This window comes from Castor canadensis, chromosome 2, assembly GCF_047511655.1.
Source record: "Castor canadensis chromosome 2, mCasCan1.hap1v2, whole genome shotgun sequence".
NCBI classification, from domain to species: Eukaryota; Metazoa; Chordata; class Mammalia; order Rodentia; family Castoridae; genus Castor; species Castor canadensis.
In genome coordinates this window covers 149,451,789-149,473,889 of record NC_133387.1, presented here as the reverse complement: position 1 = coordinate 149,473,889, position 22,101 = coordinate 149,451,789, and the positions used below count along the sequence as shown (strand labels likewise).

Below are 22,101 nucleotides of genomic sequence, written 5' to 3'. Positions count from 1 at the left end.
TGCTAGCTGTGCACTATTTAGAGGTGTAGCAGAATGTGAGCCAAATAAATTCCAGCACTTTGAAGACAAAATGTGCAACATTGACACCATCTGAAGTCTGATGTAGTAAACACTCTCCTTCACCGTGGGAAGAAAGAATCTTTGGATGAAGACTCAAAAGTTCTTTTACAGTGACAGCAGTGGCCTCACATTCCTCAGAAATAGCAGAGCATGGCTTCTAACCACTCCATTTTTCTGAGAACATTGTTGCATGAAGCAAGCCCTGGAATTGGACAGATCTTATATGCTCGGATGTGCCAGATGCCCAAGATAAGCAAAAATTCTTTTGATTATTTGATAGCTTTTAAATATTTCACGACTTGAATTAAATGTTACCCATGCAACAACATGTGGAGTACAGGCAAATTGTCCCCACTGTGCTCTACCTAAATTGCAGAATAATGGGCAAGGAAGTGACAGACCATTGGTCCCATTGTCTGTGGGAGACACTTTACAGACGATCTCAACTCTCAAGGACGGGACTTTCTGTAAAGAGTCTCCGGCAGAACATGTGGCAGTTGGAGACTGTAGGACCCTCCTTGAGAAACAGAGAAGGGAGACTGAATCTGCCTGCTCTTTCTGTCTATCTGGGGGAAGTTCCTCTTGTGTTTCCAAATGTTCCCAGAGTAAACAGTAAAGCATGGACTGAGTCTTCAAAGCTGTCAGTCTAAATGTATTACTTTGTTTTCTCTTTGCCCATCTATATAATTTCTATATTATAGATCCCTGTAACAGAGAGCTCTTAACTGGTGTTGGACCCCCAGCTGTAGCAGACTTTGCAGTCAGCTGGCCATGTGACAGTGAGCACAGTGCTGAATGTCTGATGGCCTAGCTGTCATGCTCTGATGCCCAGGAGTGAAAGGAAGCTCAAGAGGAGAGTAAAACTGGACGTTAAAGTAGATGGGATCTAAAACACAGAAGTGTGAAGACGAGGAGAGAGAGTTTTATGAAGTGCAAAAACTTAAAGACTTAGTAAAGGCTTTGGGATTCTTGGCGAAGCATTTCTTCTACGTTGAGGTTTCAATATGGTATTTCCGCAGTCACATACTAAATAGGGGCTTGCTCACATGTTGCCAATGTGACTTGGTTACAAAGCAGGTTAGAAAGCAAGAAAACAGCAAAACTCAGCCTAAGCGGCTGCGGAAAAAACAAAAATAAACAAACAACAACAAACCCAGCAGTCATGAAATAGGGAAGAGGGGAAAGATCTTCCTGGGAACTCCGGGTTCAGGCCACGGGTCCCATCCAGTTGGAGACTGCCTGCCAGGAGGCTGAGCAGAGCTGCGGGGGGCGCTGGGTGCACAGCGGGGTCCTGGGACGCTGGAGTTCATTGGTGTTGGGGAGAAGGGCGCCTCTGGGGCGGGAGTGGGCTGCGATCCTGGCTCCTGACTCCTGGCTAAGGCCTCCCAGCCCCGGCCCTGGTTCGGGACCTCCCTGCATGTCAGTGTCCCAGGCGGAGCCAACTTTGCAGGGTAGGACTGGGCCAATCGCTCATCCCGCGCTCTTCCAGCTGGCGACTAGAGGTTAAGCTAATATGTTTGCAGAAAGAAGGGGGAGCTGGATCCAACAGCCCCAGGTCAAGAGACTCCACATTTATGTTTCTTGGATCAGTTCTATCCTCCATTGCGTCGATGCCTAAAAGGAAAGAGAGAGAGAGAGAGAGAGAGAGAGAGAGAGAGAGAGAGAGAGAGAGAGATAAGCAAACCAGAGTCTGTTCAAGTCTTGCTCACTTAGCCAAGTCCAGGCTGAGAACTCGACGTGGCACTGAGAAGTAAAGAGAGGAAGGGAGGAGGAGAGGGAGCCCTTGATGGGTCGCGGGGAGCCTCGGCGCTGGGACGCAGGGCAGGGCGCGGTGCGGGCGGTGATCCAGGGCGCGGCGTCCCTTGGGGCGCGCGGGCCGGGGAGGGTGACTCACCCGGATTCGGGGTGGGAGCAGGCCGGGGACCGGGACTGAGGGGTAGAGGGGCGGGGCGGGGCGGGGCGGGCCTCGCCTGCACAAAGAGGATGTGGCGGGTATAAAAACCCCACCCAGGCCAGCCGGCTCCGCTCGGCATCTGGGGACGCTCGCAGCAATCGGCGCCCAGCCCAGGTAAGCGGGGCGCGGCCCGCTATGGCCTCGGGGAGGCCGGGGAGGCCGAGAACGATGAAACGGCCTCACAGAGCAAGGATCGGGGGAGAGGGACCGAGAGGGGGCTAGAGGGACAGTCCGCACTAGGTGTGCTGCGGCTGGGCGAGCAGAGGCAAGGTGTCCCGGGCTAGCAAGGGTGAGTGGGCCTGGGGGTGCCAGGGCAGAGGCTGGGGGCGTCGTGCATCTCCCTGAAGTGGTCGTGGGAAGTTGAACGACGTAGAAGGGGACCCCGCATTCCAGACGTGCTGGGTGAGGGCGAGGGGCAGGGCGTGGCCCAGCAGTGGGCGATGGGCATTTCCCTTCTGGATGAACCCAGCTTTCGTAACCCTCATGCGTTTCGAGTGACTTTCTTTGCAACACACCCCCATGTGTGGAGTTGGAGCCCACCAGCAGTAGGGGAGCACTAGGGGAGTGGGAATTGTGAGTATCCACCTCCCCACCCCCAATAACAAAACTCAGTCCGTTCTTCGTCTCGCTTATCTCATAGGATAGTGATGTCTTTCCATCAGGAGCTTTTCCCATTTGGTTGAACATCTGTGTTGGAAGAAGTGTCCTCTGTGATTCTGTGGGAGGGGGTGCCTTAACTCTTCAGATGATGTGACAGTGAGTCAGGCACTGAGGGTACAAAAAGGGCGTGGCCCCTGTGAGACAAGTCTCAATGCTGGAGAGAAGGATTTGGGCTCTGAGTTTCTTATCAGTGAAAAGTAGTTTCGGGACACCCAAGCAGGGTTATTATTGAAGATTTATTGAAAAATAAATGTACTGAAAACACCAAGCATCACATAAATGTCAAAAAAGTGTCTTTTTTCTCAGTAAGATTTGCCAGCTTAACTCTGTGGGTGTTTTCATGAAAAAGCAGTCGACACATGGGTGCGCACCCGGGTTTACTAGCAACCCTAAGCTGTTGAAGTCCAAGGGCCTGAGATCCAGACACCTCCTCTGTTAGCCCTAACTGTCCTTCACTTGCTTTGGAAAGCAGAACACACTGTTCCACAGAAACTGGTAGAGGGGGTGGTGTGGGTTCCCAGCCTAGCCCAGAAAACACTATTTGACATGCCCCTTATCTAAGTGGGGAGGGGAAATGGAGAGTGAAGGTGGTGTATAGGTAGGAAGAATAAATCACTGACATTTTTCTGCCTCTTTTCTTAGTTGTAAACATGGTCTTGGTTAAATTTGGTTAACTGGAAAGTTGTGTCTTGGCCCCCTCTCCACTGTCTTTCTACAACTTCCTCCCAGTGCCTTAGAGACCTTCTTCCTTGACATGTCACACTTGCCATCCAGCTTTGTCCAGTTCTGCTGCCATCCCTCTTCTTCCTCATTTAAACATACATACTTACTGCCAGTTAGGGACTACCAAATTGAATCAGTATTAAGTCAGAAATGGTCAATGATAATAACATTCTCAGCAACCCACAGAAGTTGTGTTTTTGAAAAGAAGAACAAAAATGAAACCTGGGTAATGTAAATAAATGGGCCTGTTTTTATAGAATTTGAGGCTGTGGAATCAAAGAGTAATAATATTGACAATATTAAGGTAACAGGGACGGAGAGGTGTCCTCTGTGACTTGGCCAAGGGCATAAGACATCCCTGCTTCCCGTCTTCTAAGTTACCCATTATCTACAAGTTCAAGGAGCTTTTCCATAGCATGCATTGCATCTGCAGTGGAGGGTGTGGCCACTTTTGTGCCTTTTTCAGTTGGGGGTTTATGATTTGGTGGCCTGTCTGTGGCAGGTGGCCAGGAAGTACTGCTGACTCATTGACTTTGACAGAGAACTCAATCTTGGACTGGAGTCTCAGTATTTAATATACTGTACCTTTGAGCTATTAAAGTACCCATTGATTGATATTAGACTTGCCCTTACAGCCACTGGTTTCCTGGCTAACTTCTGATTTAAGTAGTTTTCCTGGCAAGGCAGATGCTCTTCTTAATTGCCATTGATTTTGAGGGCTGTGGGCTCTGCCTGCACCTTTTAGCCTGGAATCTGGCACTCAAACATCATTGGGAGGATTTGTTCTCACTCTTTGCTTGGGCAGGACACAGAGCCCCTAGGGTCTTTTATGCTAGGGGAGTGTAGATATATCCTAAAAGAAGTATAGGCCCTCATGGGCTAATTTAAACATCCATTTGTCATTTGTACCACAAAATAGCTAGTAAGTACCTCCTGTGCTTAATAACTCATAGTTACAGGTACTGAGGACACAACAGCGAATAAAACAGACAACACACACACACACATGCACACACACACACACTGCTGCTCTTTAGACTTTAAATCTATTGGGAAAGAGAAAGTTAAGAGACAAAACAAGCGGATTGTATAGACAATAATTGAATTTTAAGACTGGGCGTGGTGGCTCATGCCTGTAAACCCAGCTACTTGGGAAGCAGAGATCAGGAGGGTCCTAGTTCAAAGCCAGCTTGGGAAAAAGTTAGCAAGATCCCCATCTTAACCAATAAACTGGGTGTGGTGGTCTGTGCCTGTCATCCCAGCTATGAGGAAGGCATAGGTAGGAAGACTGAGGTCTGAGACTGACTTAAGCAAAAAGCAAGACCCTATCTGAAAAATAACTAAAGAAATAATAATAATAATAATAATAATAATAAGGCTGGGGCATGATTCAAGAGGTGGAGTTCCTGTCTGCGAGCACAAGGCCTAGAGTTCAAACCCTTGCACCACCGAAAACGAAATCAACTAAATTTTATGTTTTTCCAAATTAATATTCATTTCCAAACTTACCTGTGTTTTGTCATTTCACTTTCATTTAGCTGTTTCACAGACCTGAGTTTCACATGGAGCTCACCTCAGGGATGCCCTGGTGAGAGTTAAGGGGACTTACCCTGCCTTCTAGATTTGATTGTGAAAATTAAAGAGAAATTGGACCTTCCTCTGTTTTGCACATGGAATCATCTTTCTTCGTTTTCCCTGATGCTGCACCTTTTTCTAGGTGTAGACCACACCAGAGGAAATTCCAGTCCTTTTGAAAACATGTCATTCTGCCCATTCACTATCTAGTGTATTTTTCTTTCTTCTGCCAGAGGCAGTTTTTATCCACATTGTTGAAGGGACATGTCATCAGTAGGGGTCAGGAGATGCCCACACTTGTAACTCTGGGTGGGTCCACTGAGATTACCTCCAAATCTCTTTATATAGAGTACACACTGAAGCTTTTAAGCCATTTGAGCTCAAACCTTGTTAGGGCACATGCCCAGAGCACCCGAATGGTCTGAGTTCTAACCTCACTTTGGAATGCTTTGACTCCAGGGAGTGGCGAGACAGAACCCTTTGTCCATACCCGTTGTCTCTGCACCACACCCAGACTACACACTCACAGTGCAGAGGAAATCAGAGTTCCAAGACTCCTTGGACATCCTGCCTTCTTCCTGCCTTCCTGCTTATTCATATGATTACATTCCGTGTCATCCTGTGGACTGAGCTGGGATCCAACCAGACGCACAGAGCAGCAGCAGCACAGGGCAAGGAGGGTGTGCTGGAGAGGCGACATTTGTTATGTTTTTCTCTGTCCTGAAGTCTCACTTGGATGTCAGCTGATAGAGGTGGCAGGACACTGCTGAGTGTGTTTGGAGAAAGCTAATCATCTCATCTGACCTCTATGCCGAGTGTGTGTGTGTGTGTGTGTGCGCGCGCGCGGGCATGTGTGCGTAGAAGGTGCTGCAGGGAGGGTAGGTAACTCCAGAGAGTGGAAAATCTTGAATGATGAATTTATACTTTTTTCTATAGGCGGTTGGGCCCTGTTGAATATGTGAAATATAAGAGGCTGAAACTGGATTATAGGCATGAAGGGTTGTATTTCCCAACGCTGTAAGTACTTCATGCCAAGTGACATCATTCTTCCTGCCGATCACTTTCCGCCCACTCCAAGCCCATATCAGGACACAGAGAGAGAGAGATTCTGAGAGCAAGAAGCGGCAGTGGGTGTATAAGACGCAAACAAATATTGATTCAGATCAGGCAGCAACAGGGACAGGCTAGAGCAAGTGTTGAGGGGCCTCTTGCCCAGTCTGATCCAGGCCCCTGGGCAGAATTCCAGGAATTCGGGGGAATGACTTGGCCCTGTGACTCAGACATTAATCAGGACCATAAAACCAAGGAGAAAAGTATATGCTTTCAAGAAGGTTCTGTTAAATAGAGATGATTTGGGGGGTGCAGGGTGGAGAACAGTGGGAACTCCGGCCCTGCCTCATTCATGCATTTTTTTGGTTGAAAATTTCAGTGTGGTCCTGTGGATTGTAGTCATCAGGACAGTGTAGTAAAGGCTCTGGTGGGGAAACCTCCACACTCCCAACCCCAACTCATTTTTGCTTTAGAATCTCCTGTGTCATTCAGTTCCTGATTGATTCATGGTGGTTGCTAGGGATCTGTTTTGTAGTAACCCAACAACACTTCACCCCATTTCAGCTACATGTGGGTGTGTCTCCGAAACTCCTGGGGTGAATTCAGGTGGTCCTCAGACCAGCCATGGGCAACAAGGGTTTGTTTGCTTGTTTGTCTAAATTAATATTTAGGTTTTCTGGAGCTGGTTCCTCTCAGTTCAGTTCAGTGAAACTTGCTTTTAGTAGCTGACATGTTGAATTAATTTTTTTTGTTGTTCAATTTTTTTTTTTTGCAAACTTGGTTTTGGTTTCCGTTTGAAGGGAGAAATTAAACCCGCTTCATTTGTACTGCTTTTTTGTAACTATGTTTTTGGAATGAAACAAAAAAGTATAATAAAATCTAGTTTTTAAAAGAAGGACAAAACTTACCTACAGGTTTTCTATAAAAATATAAAAACATGTATGACATGCTTTTCAACAACTGTACAGATTTCATTAGAGTTTGGCTTTGTACCTTGAGAGATTTTCTTGTCAGGCAATTAAATCTTATTTATTAATATTTTCAAGGCCAGAGAAAACTGTGTGTTCCCTTCATTAGGGTGGAGCTGTGGGAATTTGAAATCTGTTTTCCCACCTGGGTGTTGAATTATTTCCGACTAACTTGAGGTGGGTGTGGTTTTCAGTAAGTCTCCCTGGGCCTCTCTAGTTTATTTTCCTACACAGAAACACTTTAGCTGATAAACAGCCAGGTACTCAGATACCCAGCCCTCCCTGGGAGTGGAAGGCCCTGGTATGTACATATACTCATCACCAGATTGAATTGCCTGATTTCTCTCTGGTTTGCAAGTTGAAACCAGTTGGCTAACTGGGTGAGGTTGAGTTGCTAGGAAGAGAGATGAAGGCTGCTGTTTGTTTTCATGTTTCAGAGAAGTCTGCCAGAAAAGGCGGCATGGCCCTGCTTTTAATGTATCTATGAATTTTCCAGTGCTATGAAAAGTTCGTATAGGTAGAACAGTTTCATTTGGCATGTAGACTTCCTTTTTAATCTCATTCAAAACAGTATGCACACTGAAGGCAGAGGGATTATTTTCAATGAGAAAATCCAGGCAAGTGTTCTGGGGACTTGGGCCTTTAGGCGTCCAGGTGTTGTCATAACTGAGAGCTCCACTTTGTACGTTTCAGACACTCACATTTTAGGCTCCCTACCAGATTCCATCTTGGACATGACTCCCTTCCAAACCTGTCCTCTTGTTTTCCTGCTGCCCTTGGTGTATTCTACACCTCTCTCTCCATGTCTTCCCTGTTGCTCTGGTCAGAACTTTCAGTGGTGATTCATCCCTCTGCCTAGACATCAGTGCCTCCCCGTTATCCCTGAGCTAATCTCACTTAACTCCTTTGATCTTTCTGTGTGTCTTAACTTCCCTGAATGAACAGCAATGCTGCCAAGGTCCAAAGGGCAAAGATCCAGGACTTAGAGTGCAGGGTTCTGGCCCAGGCTCTGCTACTCATTCACCGACAACCCTGACCTGGTCTCTCTGAGAGGAGAGGGAGACTGCACTGCACAGGTTTGTTCAAGTTTTTCACAGTTCTGCAGCCAGTGCAGCCCAGAGTGTGTGTATTACGGGCTTGTGGATTGATGACTTGAGTAATACCAGGGTTTATCATCTTTAGCAGCATTGCTAAGACTTTTTCTGTTTTCAAGAGTACACCGACACCTTCTCATTAGTCAAAGGAACTAATGTGTCAACAAAGGCTTTGAGTGGCAAAGCCAACTATTTCTCTAGTAACTATTCAGTGGTCCCCAAAGTGCTTTTCCATTACCAGGGGACTTGATGAAGAAGCTGAGGTCATAAGCTATTTCTTAGGTGAAAATACATTTTCCATTAAACTTGCATGGAATAGGAACTATTTACTCAAATCTGGGCACTTGCATGGAATATTAGGAGGCTTTCTGGATACTGCTTTGTGGTCATTGTGACTTTGAGAGTTTTGGGACATATTTGTTTTTTATGTAGAATGATTAAAAATGTAAGATAATATAAATATATATATAATAATATATACTATTTATAAATACATAACATATTTATATAATAATATATATTTTATATATATAATATTTATTTATATATAAATAATATAAATGTAACCTATACAAAAAATCAACTCCCCGTTTTCTGAAATTTTGTTTAGCACCTACAGTATACTTTTAATTTGTTGGGGGCGGTGAGTGGAACTCTGTGGGGGAGACCGCTTTGAATCACACTTAGGTGTTTGCCATTTGAATATTTGTCACATGGAGGGCACTCAGTACATCCTGCAGAGGAAGTGCTATCAAAAAGTGCTCTGGCATTGAAAGGCTGTGTGGATTGGGGGCCATCGTGACCCTATTGGAGCAGATGCCAACGTAGTGGTGACTTGGGAAATACACAGGGTAGCTATACAAACGGGAGAGTACTATGAGGTGGGAGGAAACAGGTCCAACTAGCTATAGACAAACAGAAAGGTGTACTGTTTCTATTGGGTCTAGTCTCCTTCAGCTGGGGAGCAGATGGAGGGAGGTAAAGCTGGACTCTGATAAGAGGGAGATGAGTCTGGGTTCTGATGCTAATCTTTAGAGGCAAAGAGTAAGAGGAAGCCACAACGATTGATTTTGAACTATTTGACAAGATCAGATAGAGAGATTCAGTTGGTGGTGTCATGCAGGACTGATTTGATGAAAGAATGGCACAATTAGAATGATGAAAGAGAAAGCAAGATTTTGGGGGCTCAAAACACCCATTATTTGTCTCTTCAAGGGGTGTGGCTGTGGGAGAAAAATTAGCCTGATGGAGAGTGTGACATTACCAGATTGGCTTGCATCTGTGCAGTATTAGAGGAGGTTCCATGGGAGACATGGTTAGGCAGCTGTCTGCAGAGCCAGTTCTCAGATCTGGAACGACAACTGGAAAGAACAACTCAACAACTTGCTAAGCCTTTGTAGTTTGGTTTCTAAACATCAGAACCAAGGTGAGGAGCCTGATTTACTAAATAAGTGGAATTTCATCCATACTTTGGAAGTGTAAACAACTCTGCAACTCTGACTTGCAGGGTCCCCGACTGGGATTCTTTTCTTATTTATTTATTTTTTTTTTTTGAGGTACTGGGGTTTGAACTCAGGGCTTACATCTTGAGGCACTGCACCAACCCTTTGTGTTGGGTATTTTGGAGATAGGGTCTTTGGTAACTATTTGCTCTGGCTGTCTTTGAGCCATGATCCTCTTGATCTTTGCCTCCTGAGTCGCTAGTATTATAGGTGTGAACCACTGGTGCCTGGCTCATTTCAATTTCTTAGTTGTTTATAGTAGTGTGTAGAATTCTGCAGGGCAGAGGGTACCAGTTTTTCTGTTTTCTTCATTCTCAGGCTGAAGGATAGATACTGATAAGACCTGCTGATATGTGAGGTCAGGTTGAAGTTGGTAATTTTTTGTTTCATAAAGAAGAGCTCTAAACTTGTCTGTGTTGACAAGAAATTTCAAACTTAGGCTTCAACTGACCTGGCTCCTACAAAGGTTTTTGGATTCAGATTGCACCATGGAGATTGAGAGTATAGCTCAGTCGTACAAAGCACTTGTGCCATGGATTGGACACCCAGCACCACAAAACAAAACAAAAAAAAAACCCACAGAAACAAAAAGCAAAACCAGATTGGACCTTGGCTCTCTGGGGATCCTCTAGACTAGACAACAGGAATAGATGGTGAGCTGCATATGAAATCACAAAATTTCTAGTAACTACATTAAAAAGAAATAGTAAAAGAAGCAGGTGAATTTAAATTTCAATAATATATTTTATTAAATAGAAGATACCCAATGTATCACAATTTTAATATATAACCAGTGTAAAATCAATGAGATATTTCACATTCTTTCTTTCCATACTAAGTCTTCAGAATCCAGGCTGTCCTTTATGCTTACGGCATGTCGTGGTTTGGACTGACTACTTTTTAAATGCTCACTAACCACGTGAGCCTGGTGCTGGCGTGTTGGACAGCTGAACTACAGAACAAGACTTCAAAAATTAGACTTTATTTTTTAGGGCCAATTTTAGGCTCTCAGAAAAACTGAGCAGAAAGTATAGGGAGCTCCCAAGCTCCCATAGCTGCCCCGACCCCACAAGTGCACGGCCATCCCACTCTCAGCATTCTGTACCACAGAGGCACATTTATTAGGATCAATGAACTTATACTGAGATGTTATCACCCAAGCCCACAGTTTACATTAGGGCTCACTCTTCATGTTGTCCGCTCTGTTTATTTGTTTATTTATTTATTGTGTTACTAGAGTTTGAATTCAAGGCTTTGTGCTTGCTAGGCAGGTGCTCTACCACTAGAGCCATGCTCCCAGTCCTTTTTTACTTTAGTTATTTTTCAGATGGAGTCTTGTGCTTTTTGCCTGGGACCAGTCTCAGACTGTGATCATTCTACTTATACCTCCCAGGGGATTACAGGCATGGGTCACCACACCCAGCTCATTTGTTGATAGGATCTCGTGCTTTTTCTTACGCTGGCCTGGAACTGTGATCCTCCTGATCTCCACCTCCCAAGTAGATAGGATTATAGGCATGTACCACCATGCCCAGCCTCCATTCTATGGGTTTTAACCATAGAATGTGATATGTGATATCATATATAGTGATATGTGTCCACCTTATAGTGACATACAGAATAATTTCACTGTTATAAATCCCCTGAGCTCCAACCATTCATCCTTTCCTCTCCACAGCTCCTGACAGCCCTGATCTTTTCCTATCTCCATAGCTTTGCCTTTTCCAGAATATCATGTATTAGAATCATAGTGTAACCTTTTCAGATTGATGTCTTTCAAATGAGATACATTTAAAGTTCATCTGAATCACATGGTGGTGCATCCCTGTAATTCCAGCTACTCAGAATTCTAAGGCAGGATAAAAAAAGAAAAGAAAAGTTTCCTCCATGTCTTTACATTTTTTTTTTTTAGCACTGAATAATATCCCATTTTCCAGATGGGCCACAGTTCATTTACAGAGCAAGACTTTTTACCAACCAGGATTTGCCCCAGTGTGGGACATACTGGAAAGGAGGCAGTGGGTGATAGGCAGGAGTGGGGATGACTGAATGGCTTTGATTGACTTCCTTCTTGCTTGCCTTAAGAGAGGAGAGGCCTAGGAGAGACCTAAAATCTTGCAGATGTCCATCCGAAACCACAAATAAAGGCAAATCCTCTTGCATACCCCACTCTCTCCCCACACAGGTGGAATCTGCTTAGTTTAAAACACTCCTATAAGTTAACAAATGTCTATGTCAACTGCTGTCTCCAAACCCGTTTCATGAAACTGTTTAGACTAAGCCAGACTTTGGAAGGGATAAGATGCTGAATTTCCCTGGGCTCTATTTCCTGATCAAAGAACATAAAATGAGATGAGAAAAAGCAGGTGCCACTGAGCATCAAATGTCATGGATTTCAGGATGTGGTTCTGCTGTTGCCTTTATTTGGGGTGACTGTGTGGAATGGCCTGTTCTGTCTCAGTTGAAATAAATTTATGGCCATTGATCACTCCTTATGTGGGCGGGTGTTGGGTGGATTGGTTCTGAGAACTGGGCCACAGACAGCACATCCATCAGACTGCAGGGACACCTAGGGATTAAGTGTGATGGCTGGCAGACAGCTGCATTGCAGCTATTTTGAATCTTGAAGACAAGAAACTCATTCCTCTGTGGAATGCTTTAATGTCAGAAAATCAATCTGTTGTCTTTCGCGGAAACACTTTAAGCAGCATCTGATCAAGGAAATAATTACGGATTTAATAGTAAAGGGGTTCATTTAGGATCGGGCTAACATGGATTGCTACTGATCTCAGTGCACATTCATAGTGTTTAGGCCTTTCTCAATATGTGTAAATACTTGTGAGAAATACAGAACTAGTGACAGGTTTGACACACTTGTCACTTTTTTTTTTTTTTTTGCCCTACTGAGGTTTGAACTCTGGACCTACACCTTAAGCCATTTCACCAGCCCTTGTTTGTGATGGGATCTTGAGAACTATTTGCCTGGGCTGGCTTCGAACTGCAATTCTCCTGATCTCTGCCTCCTGAGTAGCTAGGATTACAGGTGTGAACCACCAGCTCCTGGCTACAATTGTCACTTTTTATGGGAAGCGGAAGGCCCAGCTCTGTCCTATTTGAACAAGTGGTATTAGCTTTGGGTTTTTCATTTACAGATCAATTTTCCTAGGTTCTCATTAACCAGAGCAATGAAGGGCTGGCCAGGTTAGTGATCCATCCAAACCTAGGACACACCCTCTTTAAGCTTTAACTTTTATAATCGTAAGATGTGAATTGCACCTATTTGAAAAACAAAATTGCCCTAATATCTCAGATGAAATGGCCCAAGTAGACGTTAGTATAATGAATCGTTGTGCTTGGAGGGAAAGGGAAGCCTCTTTCTAACTCTTCTTGTCTTTCTTTCCAGCTTCTCTCAAAATGTCTACTGTTCATGAGATTCTGTGCAAGCTCAGCTTGGAGGGTGAGGTAAGTATGTGATTTCCCACTTGGTGAGATTTTTGCAAATTGGATATCTGCAGAACTCTGTTGCCTTCCTTTCCTGTATGCATAAGGAGAATGGAGACATAATCCACAAATATTTGGTCTCCCAACTTCATCAGTACTTTACCTGTTCCTAGTGGTTCCTAGTAGTTCAATTAGAAAGAGGTGCCATGTCACTAAAACCATTTCTGGCATCACATTAAAATTAAGTAGGCGGGAATTTTATTCCACCCTACTTATGTGTCAATGGTAGTCATTGTTCTAGTGATACATGATATGTTCATGTGAAGCCCCACTGTTGTATTTGGGTTTAGCATAAGCTTTCGCCATATCAAAAATGATTCTGCACCTGTTGGATCTTTTACAGTATCCAGGAAGTTATTCTGCACAAGGATCTATACTTTCTTCCTTTTAATTTAGCTCCTGGGAAAGCTTTTCTCCAAAAAGGCCAAAATGTTTCTTTTTTAAAAAAGAAAGGAGGAAGGACGGAAAGCTGGGCATGGTGGTTGGTAGGCAGAGATCAAGAAGATCACTGTTTAAGGTCAGTCTGGGAAAAAATTTAGTGAGACTCCATCTCAATCAATAAACCAAGTGTGCCAGAGCACACCTGTCATCCCAGCTACATGGCAGGCATGAGTAAATTGTCAACCAAGGCTGGCTGAGATAAAAATGCAAGACCCTATTCAAAAAAAAAAAAAGCTAAAGCAAAAAGGACTTGGGGGAATGATTCAAGTGGTAGAGCACCTGCTGAGCAAGAGCAAGGCCCTGAATTCAAATCCTAATACCACCAGCAAAAAAAGGCAAGACTGAAATTATGTATTTCACCATGTTTCATTCTTTGCTTTTTATTGATAGGGGAACTCAAGATTTAAATTTGTCTTTCAAAGACGCACTCAAAAGAGGAGTGACAATAGCACGGGTCACATGATACGAAATCCTCCTTATTGTTTATGGCACTTGCTATCCTAATGTTTAAATGCGCAAGTCTGAGCAAGTCTGCAGTGTATAGAGTCTAGCGTCTGTTATGGGTTTTTTTTTTGTTGTTGTTTGTTATTTAAATCTTTTCTCTTCTTGGAACTTGTGTTGCTGTCATCGATAACAATATAAGCTGGAGGTTAAAACCTAAACAAGCCCAGATGCAATATAATTTGTTTCTTTCGTGGATTTGATCATTAGGTTACTGGTAGTACTAAGTTTCATCAGAAGGCTTTTTAGGTAGCCTTTGAGGTTGTCCTACTCCAGTATGACACATTCCCTATATGGAGAGATAGGACTGAAATAGACCCTTTCACGTTTTTTAAAGAAAGATCACTTTTGGCCCAATAATTTAATTTTCAGACAAGTGGATTTTATAGGCAACAGGTTCAATTGTCCATTTAATTTTACTTCTAGAGATACTATGAAATCACATAAAACCCACTTGCTATTGCTTTGTGGTAAGACCCATGTCACCTGATAAATGGAGCTATAGTATATGTGCCTTTGTAAATGAGTAACTTAGGTGCTGTGAACAAACAGGAAAATAGTTTTTCTTAGATTTTCACACACATTTTATTGTTGCTACTATAGCAGACTCAGTAAGATTTCCAAAAAGCACTTTGCCTTTGCATTTCCCTGAATGTGTGCTCCATGCTCATTGAGTTAATTGTATTGAAATGTTTAAGCAGTGAAATTTGATAACCCACTTGTGTTTCAGAATTGTAAGTATTAACTGGATTTACCATTTGGCCAGAATGGTCCTCTCAGTACGGTTTGAAACAGTTGTCTAATCCTATATTTAGGTCTCTAGCTTGTCCTTGGAGGCATTTGAGAAGGTGTATCTTAGTTGCTCGCCTGTGCAACCTTCCTGCTAAGAAAGTCCGATGGCAGATGTACTGGGCTGGCCTGAGGGTGGAGAGGTTGGTAAGGACACCTCAGTCTGTTGACTTTTGATGGATGGATGGCTCCACAGCTATCAGCCAACAGAAATCACAATGTCCATCCGTCGTCATTGGCTTGGATGGACATCCATCCATTGCCCTTGGCTTTGGGACTGGGTCGCAGGGAGGGGGACACAACCTGAGTATTTCAAAAAAGGAGAGAATTTCAATGCTTTGCAAAGGAGAACGAAGCTACTGTCTTTCCTCAGGCTGAGTGGGGGGAGAGACTCCAGACCCTCAGCTTAGGTTAGGGGATGAGAAAAGGAAGAGGGAAAGTGTCATAGGCAATAAGAAAAATGCTAGGCAGAGCTGTAGGCAGAAGGATAGTGTGGGGGAAGGGAGAAAGCAAACACTGAGAAGAGAGGAAAGAGAGGTATAAGAGCTTTGCAAAGCAAAGAGGACATGGGCTGGTTCGCCAGACCATCTTTGTCCTACAGTGGTGGCCAAACTAGAATGGCAGAGGAAGACATTCCTTGCATATGTCAGAGACAGGCAGGCAGGCCCTGTACACTCAGTTTTTGAAGAACTAGGAGCTCTGCCACCCAGACCCAGTGGACATTCCTGTGCCTGTAGCAACAGCTTGGTGAAACACACTTGTCATTCAGGCATTACCACACTTTCAGCTCATTTCAAATTGTTGCTAAACCAGTTTCTTGCTCTTCACAAACTCCCTGAATAAATGCAGGTCCCAGTCCCTAGCTTGCTACTCTCTGCTTTTAAGCTCTTGCTAAAAGATGAAAAGTAGAAATATAGACAGCATATTCTAAACTAGCTGAGGCTTTAAAGAAGAATTCTCATAAGAACAAAAAGCATGTATATATCTATATAATATATATGTTATATATGTATATTATATATGTATATATGTATATATAGAATGTATATATGTATATATAGAATATATATGTATATAATATATATATAATATGTATATATGTATATATATATATACACACACACACATATATATATATATATATATAGGCAGTACTGGGGTTTGAACTTTGGGCCTTGTGCTGGCTAGACAGGTGCTATACTCCTCAAGCCACAACCCCAGCCCTTTTTGCTTTTCCTGGGCCAGTTCTGGACTGAAAACCTCCTACCTCTGACTCCGCCTGAGAAGCTGGGATTGCAGTGTGCTCCTTGCCCAGCTTGTTTTTTGAGATAAGGTCTGACAAACTTTTTGCCCAGGTTGGACTTAAACCATGGTCCTCCTATCCCAGCCTCTCAAGTAGCTAGTATAGGCATGAGCTACTGCACATCATCTGTAAAATGAACTTTCTTCTTTAGAAAAAAACAAAAAACAAAAGCTGGTATGTGATGACACGTGAATACTGACCCTCATTACTTGGAGTAAGAATGATTTGAATTGTTGAAAGAAACAGCAGTAAAAAGTCATTTTGGAATTGCTCTTTCAGCTAGAGGATTTTAAATGTGTTATTTGAGTATGTTTGTTTTAACCTCAGCACTCCACACCCTCAAGTGCCTATGGGTCAGTCAAAGCCTACACCAACTTTGATGCTGAGAGGGATGCTCTGAACATCGAAACAGCCATCAAGACCAAAGGTAGGTGAAGTACCTGTCCTGCTTATCAGGGTCTAACTGAGGCACTTTGAGCTGTCTCTTCATGTTCCTGCAAGCTTCTGTGTGTTGGTCATTTATGCTGTCATCTAGCTTTAGGGAGGAGATCTAGCCATAGCCCAGCTCATACCTCCCCCTTCCCTCCTTTCTCTCTTTTTCTTCCCTCCCTCCTTCCCTCCTCTGTTAGCATGAGATGGTTTTTAACCAAGGACTGCAAACCAGAGTCCATCCCTGGCTTTGTGTTTAGGGCTTGGTTTTAACTGTGAGGCCCCAGTCTCTCTTTCCTAAGTCAGGAGCTAGTCCTGGACCCCCACAGGTCTTTCTTCTTTTGAATCCTCTTGCATCTCATTACCCTGACTGGGACCCTGCAGGGCAGTTTCTATGTTTTGCACTGAGGTTATGGCATGACCCAGACTTCCTTTTTACCCTGTGAATGATGCTTACCCTTGGGCCTGCAGCTTCAGGTAGAAGGATTGTCTGACCAAGAGGATGAGTCGGAGGGGACCAGTACCCATGAAAACCACCCTTTCAAAGCACACCAATAAAGCCTTTAATTGACTTGAGAGGAGCAAGACCTTGTTGGGGCCATCTGTTGTTATCTGGGTCTACAAAGTGGATGAAGAGACTTTTTGGCCTTTGCGGGTACCACATTCTTTGTATCCCTGGAGGCACTGCCATTATTGTGGTGATTTTTACTATTTTCCCCTTCCTCCCCTTTGGACTTCCTTTCACCATTTGACTAGATTGGGATGTGGACGAGACCCTGCAGTTGGAGTGACAGTTGTTCTTACCTCTGTCAAAGAGCCATAGCTCATTTTTCTCTTCTAAATTGAGAGTTGAAGTTCCTGACCCACTTGTGCATTTCACTGAGAAACCCGAGCCAGGAAGACCCAGGAACCTAGAACCCAGGTGATCCCCACGTCAGTTTATGTCTGAATATCTGAATATTTATTACCATTACCATTTGTTATCAGAACTGCCTTATTCTGGAGGATAAAGGACAGGGTCACCATTCCTAAAACTTAACTTGTTTCCAGACACAGGAAGGAGAGTAGAAAGATCCAGTTATGTCCTGTGGTTCTAACAAGACATGGGGTGTACACCATCTGCTTATAAGCGGCCTTCTATCTCTCCCCTGCAGGGACACTGTGAGCCAGCACTGGTATGGCTGCCAGGTGGGAGAGTAGTAGCAAAGCATCCTAGTTAGACCTTTAAGAAGTCTTTTTTTGATGCTTTTAGTGATCGTTCTTATCAAAAGTTACTCATCAGAAAATTAAGTGAAAATCTGCAGGGCTTATCTGAGTCCAGTTGGTTCTAGTTAGTGGGGTATAGTGGATCCCAGGTTCTAATCCTGATGCTGTCCTTCACTGACCATCTGACTCTGAGAAAACATTGACTTTTTGCTAAACTCAGATTCTTATCTATGGAGTGGGATTAACACCTCATAGGACTGTTAGAAAGTATGAAGCACTTAGCATAGCGTCTGGCATATACACAATTCTCCAAGTGTGTTACCTTAAGAGAGCCAGGCATGTTGGCTCATGCCTGTAATTCCAGTAAGTTGGGAGGCAGAGATGGAGAGGTTTGTGGTTTGAGGGCAGTCTGGGCAAAAAGTTAGCAAGACCCTATCTTAACAAACAAGCTGTCATCTCAGCTGTGTGGGTCAGCATAGGTAGGATGTTACTGGTCTAGGCTGGCCTGGGCAAAAGCATGGCTATTCAAATAATAACTAAAGCAAAATGGGCAGGGAGCATGCTCAAGTGGTAGAGTGCCTGCCCAGCAAGTGCAAGGCTCTAAATTTAAGCCCCAGTACCACCAAGAAAACTAAATAAAACCAAAACCACGTAGACATACATGCATACACACATATGATCTGCTTTCCTGAAACTCATCCTCTCTCCATGGGTGTGCCGACGTTCTTATGGGCTCCCAATGTGCCATTGCAGAAACACCCTCCAAAGTTCAACAGTTTAACTCGTTTGACAAAGATGGGGCCATTTATAAGCCTGGAACAAAGGGTGATTTTATCCCTGCATGGGAAAGCCTTTAGCCCACTGGAATGTAAAAATTGCGCAAATGAACTCTGACCACAGCTGAAACACTCATGTTCATAAAAATACCTTCAGGCTCTTTCTGAGTTAGTACCGCAAGGCTGTAGTTCCCAGGCAGACACACATTCCAGTTTGGCCAGAAGCAGCTGACCTCATCATCATCCTCCTGACTACTTACTGAGTTCTCATTGTGGGCGGAAAGTGCACAGGGCACTTCAGGAGCTCTTAGCTTAGATGAGCTCCAAGTTCATCTCTAATGGAATGTTCTATCATTCCCAGTTTGTGGGGAGCACAATGAAGAGCATGCTCCAAGTCTCACACTGGGATTTGCCTAGCCCCAGGCACGTGTTCTTAAGGCACTATCACACAGCACCCAGCTGTTAGGAAGGGATTTTTTTCAGGCATGAAAAGGTCTGATCATGGTGTTATCTTATATGGTTCACACTTGTGGCTCAGCAGTTGCTGAGTTCCCTGTCTCTTTTTCACCCCAGACTTAACTTTTAATGAATTTCACTTAGGACCACTTTTTATTTATTTAGTTATTTTTGGTAGTTAGTGATTTTTTTGTGTTCTGTCTGTTGGTCCTTTAGGGTAATTTCTATATTGTCAGTATGTTTTTAAACTTTAAATCCTAGGAAACTGTTGGGAAGAAAGACTATAATATTCATAAGAGCTCAGTGTACTGTTCCATGTGAATGTTAGCTTTGGCTACAATAGTGAAAACTCAGATGCATCTTTTAGGCAAGGAATGATTATTGTAATTAGTTGAAACATAGACTGTCTGAAAAATGTCATATAGACACAAGAAACTAAGTTTATGAACAATTTTTGAAATCTTTATTGAGATTGAATTTCTATGCTATACAATTCACCTACTTCAAGCATACATTTGAATATTTTTAGTGTATTTACACAGTTGTGCAACCATCACCACAGTCAATTCCATACACTCATTTTAATATTCTTAAATTTGTCAGTTCTATAGAAAAATGGATATAAAATGGTGTATGCTATATTATAAGATGATAGCCACACAATTTTTAATCAAAGAGGACAAAATAAAAGTCACTAGTAACTGACTTATGGAACTATGGATAATTCAGCCTTTTGTTCTGCTTTTAGTATATTCTGTATTTGTTTTCTCTGATGACAAGTACTTTCATAGTGGAAGGCAGGAAAGTTAACTAAAAATTTAAAAAATGAGGTCATTAGTTAGGAAAGACAACACCCCCTTTATTCCTTTTTCCTTTCCCTTGATTTTCTTTTTAGATAACTAAGACCAATTAGATAAGGAGCTGATTGTGATCTTGGGTATATTTAAGAGGCTTCTGCCACACCTTAACTCCCTCCCACCTCAAACTCTTTATCAGGAGTTGGTGCTTCCATGACATCAAAGGAAACAAAATGTAAACCTCAAAGGTTGATAGGAACACAAGACCCAAAGATGACTACTTACCCCTCTCCTCTTCTAGAGAAGATGGTGGGGTGTGTGCCTCCTGCAGAGTGAGTCCTCTGATGTCTTGTTGCCTCTCCTATCATCTGTGTGCTCTCCAAAGGGGAGGGAAGCTGGCTGGCCCACTGGGGTGGATTAGTCAATCCCTTGCTATTAGACAAAGACTGGGAACAGGAGCAGGCCTGTAGTGGGGACAACTGTAGGAGGGTCACAGTGTGCAGAGATCTGTGAGCTGGCATAGTCTATACTGCACCGGTCAGAAGGTCCCCAGGCAGCTCTTACCTGTCCCTTCCTCCAACTCATGTCAGGGCTCACCTGTGGGCCTCCCTGCCATACCCATTACAGATTCTCTTTCTAGCTCTTATCTCCCACTCTATCCATTGCCTCCAAGTAGACAGTGCCTCTGCCTTTGCTCCTACAGGAGGGTGCAGCCACCTTTGTTGTTCCCCCCCCCCAACCCCTACACATTTCCACTCACCTCCCAGTCAAGCTTTCTCTGGGGACATAGGCAGAGTCAGTTCTAATTCTATTCAACACCCTTGATTGCAGCTCTTGTTACACACTTATCATTTACCTCTGGATTTGTTGCTCCTTAGGGACAAGGACTTTTATTTCATTACCCTCTTTTTTGAGGGGCTGAACTCAGGGCCTACACCTTGAGCCACTCTGATGGCCCGTTTCAAAATAGGGTCTCGCAAACCATTTGCCCAGGCTGGCTTCGAACCGTGATCCTCCTGATCACTGTCCCCTGAGTAGCTAGGATTACAGGTGTGAGCCACTGGTGCCCGGCCATTACCCTTTTTTTAATGCCCAGGCCCATGGGAGTGTGTGAGAAGATAAAAATTTACCCAAAATAGTAGTTAAACCAAAACACAGATAGCCAAGCACTCAGGTGAGCACAGGTGAGCGGGGGACATGAGGCAACAAAAGATCATTCCAGAAAGAAGACTAGTCCCTAGTCAGCTTTGGTCCGATGTCACTAACTGAATTTAGCTCACTTTCCTGAGTATGTTTGTGTCTAGTTGGAAGAGATCTCAGTACATGTTGAGTGTCTTACCTAAACCACATGCATGATTGCTTTGTGTATCCTCTGGCTGGAGGTAGACTATGCAATTACTGTATGTTAATTTATGTCTAGTTAAAAACTGAGCTAAGCCATGTAAAAGTAGTAATATTGTTTAATTAACAAGAGGTTTCTGAGACTTAATCTGTAGGAGTCTCTTGGTCTACATTGGCCTTGGGTTAAATATATACTGTGGAGTGTACAACACAGCTGTGAATGGTTTACCATATGGGCCCAAATAACTAGAAAGGAAAGTCAGCTAAATTAGAAAAGGATGAATCTAGCCTATATAAAATAGATTGTAATTAGCGGCAGCACAACCCTACAGTTAGCGTGAGTGCCAATAAACTGGAGCAGCTTTGGTCTCTCTGGAAGGGGAGGGCAATGGGTCGCTCTATTATTGCCAGTTTTGATTTTAGCAGTATTTGTGTTTTCCAGAAAGGATGCAAAAGTGGGTGAGTCCCCCCCTTCTCATAAGCACAAGTATAGCAGCTTAACTGCAGTAATTTCATACACTTTTGTTTTTTCTTTTGTATTTTAAAAATAGTATGCTTAAGATTTCCAGCATGGCCAAAAGACTAACATCCCATGCCACTAGAAGGCAAGCCGGAGCAGGTATTTTTGGTGTCACCTGCACACCTGGAGGTATAGTCACTCAGCTGAGCACAGCAATTTGGATTATAGTCACGAAGGTGCCAGGAGGCAGACAGTCTGGGAAAAGGAGTCATTACCTATGAGATTGGGGTGGTGAGGAGCCAAGATGAGCTGGCCACTGCTGCAGTAAGAACATGCCTGGCAAGAAGGCCTTTCCATGGAAGGGCACAGCAGGGCATCCACCCTTTCTCATTGCTGAGGCCTTCCTGGTTGTGCACAAATTCACGTTAGACCAGTTCTCATCTTACAGCAGCTCTGGGAACCAGAAGCTGGTGTTGAGTCACAGCCATGAGCACAGATTTTCTTTTTCAGGGTAT

The 22,101-nt window shown here is 43.7% G+C and overlaps 1 protein-coding gene across 1 annotated transcript in view; it reads left to right on the top strand.

Annotated features, from left to right (window-relative positions):
* Window positions 1-2,027: 2,027 nt before the first annotated feature.
* The window catches only part of Anxa2 (annexin A2), a 41,654-nt gene continuing 21,580 nt past the window's right edge, over window positions 2,028-22,101 (top strand). Inside the window, exons 1-3 of the mRNA XM_020168876.2 lie at window positions 2,028-2,128; window positions 12,990-13,048; window positions 16,449-16,548. Of these exons, the coding sequence (XP_020024465.1) occupies window positions 13,001-13,048; window positions 16,449-16,548 (148 nt within the window). The 5' untranslated portion in view covers window positions 2,028-2,128; window positions 12,990-13,000. The remainder of the gene's footprint in view (window positions 2,129-12,989; window positions 13,049-16,448; window positions 16,549-22,101) is intronic.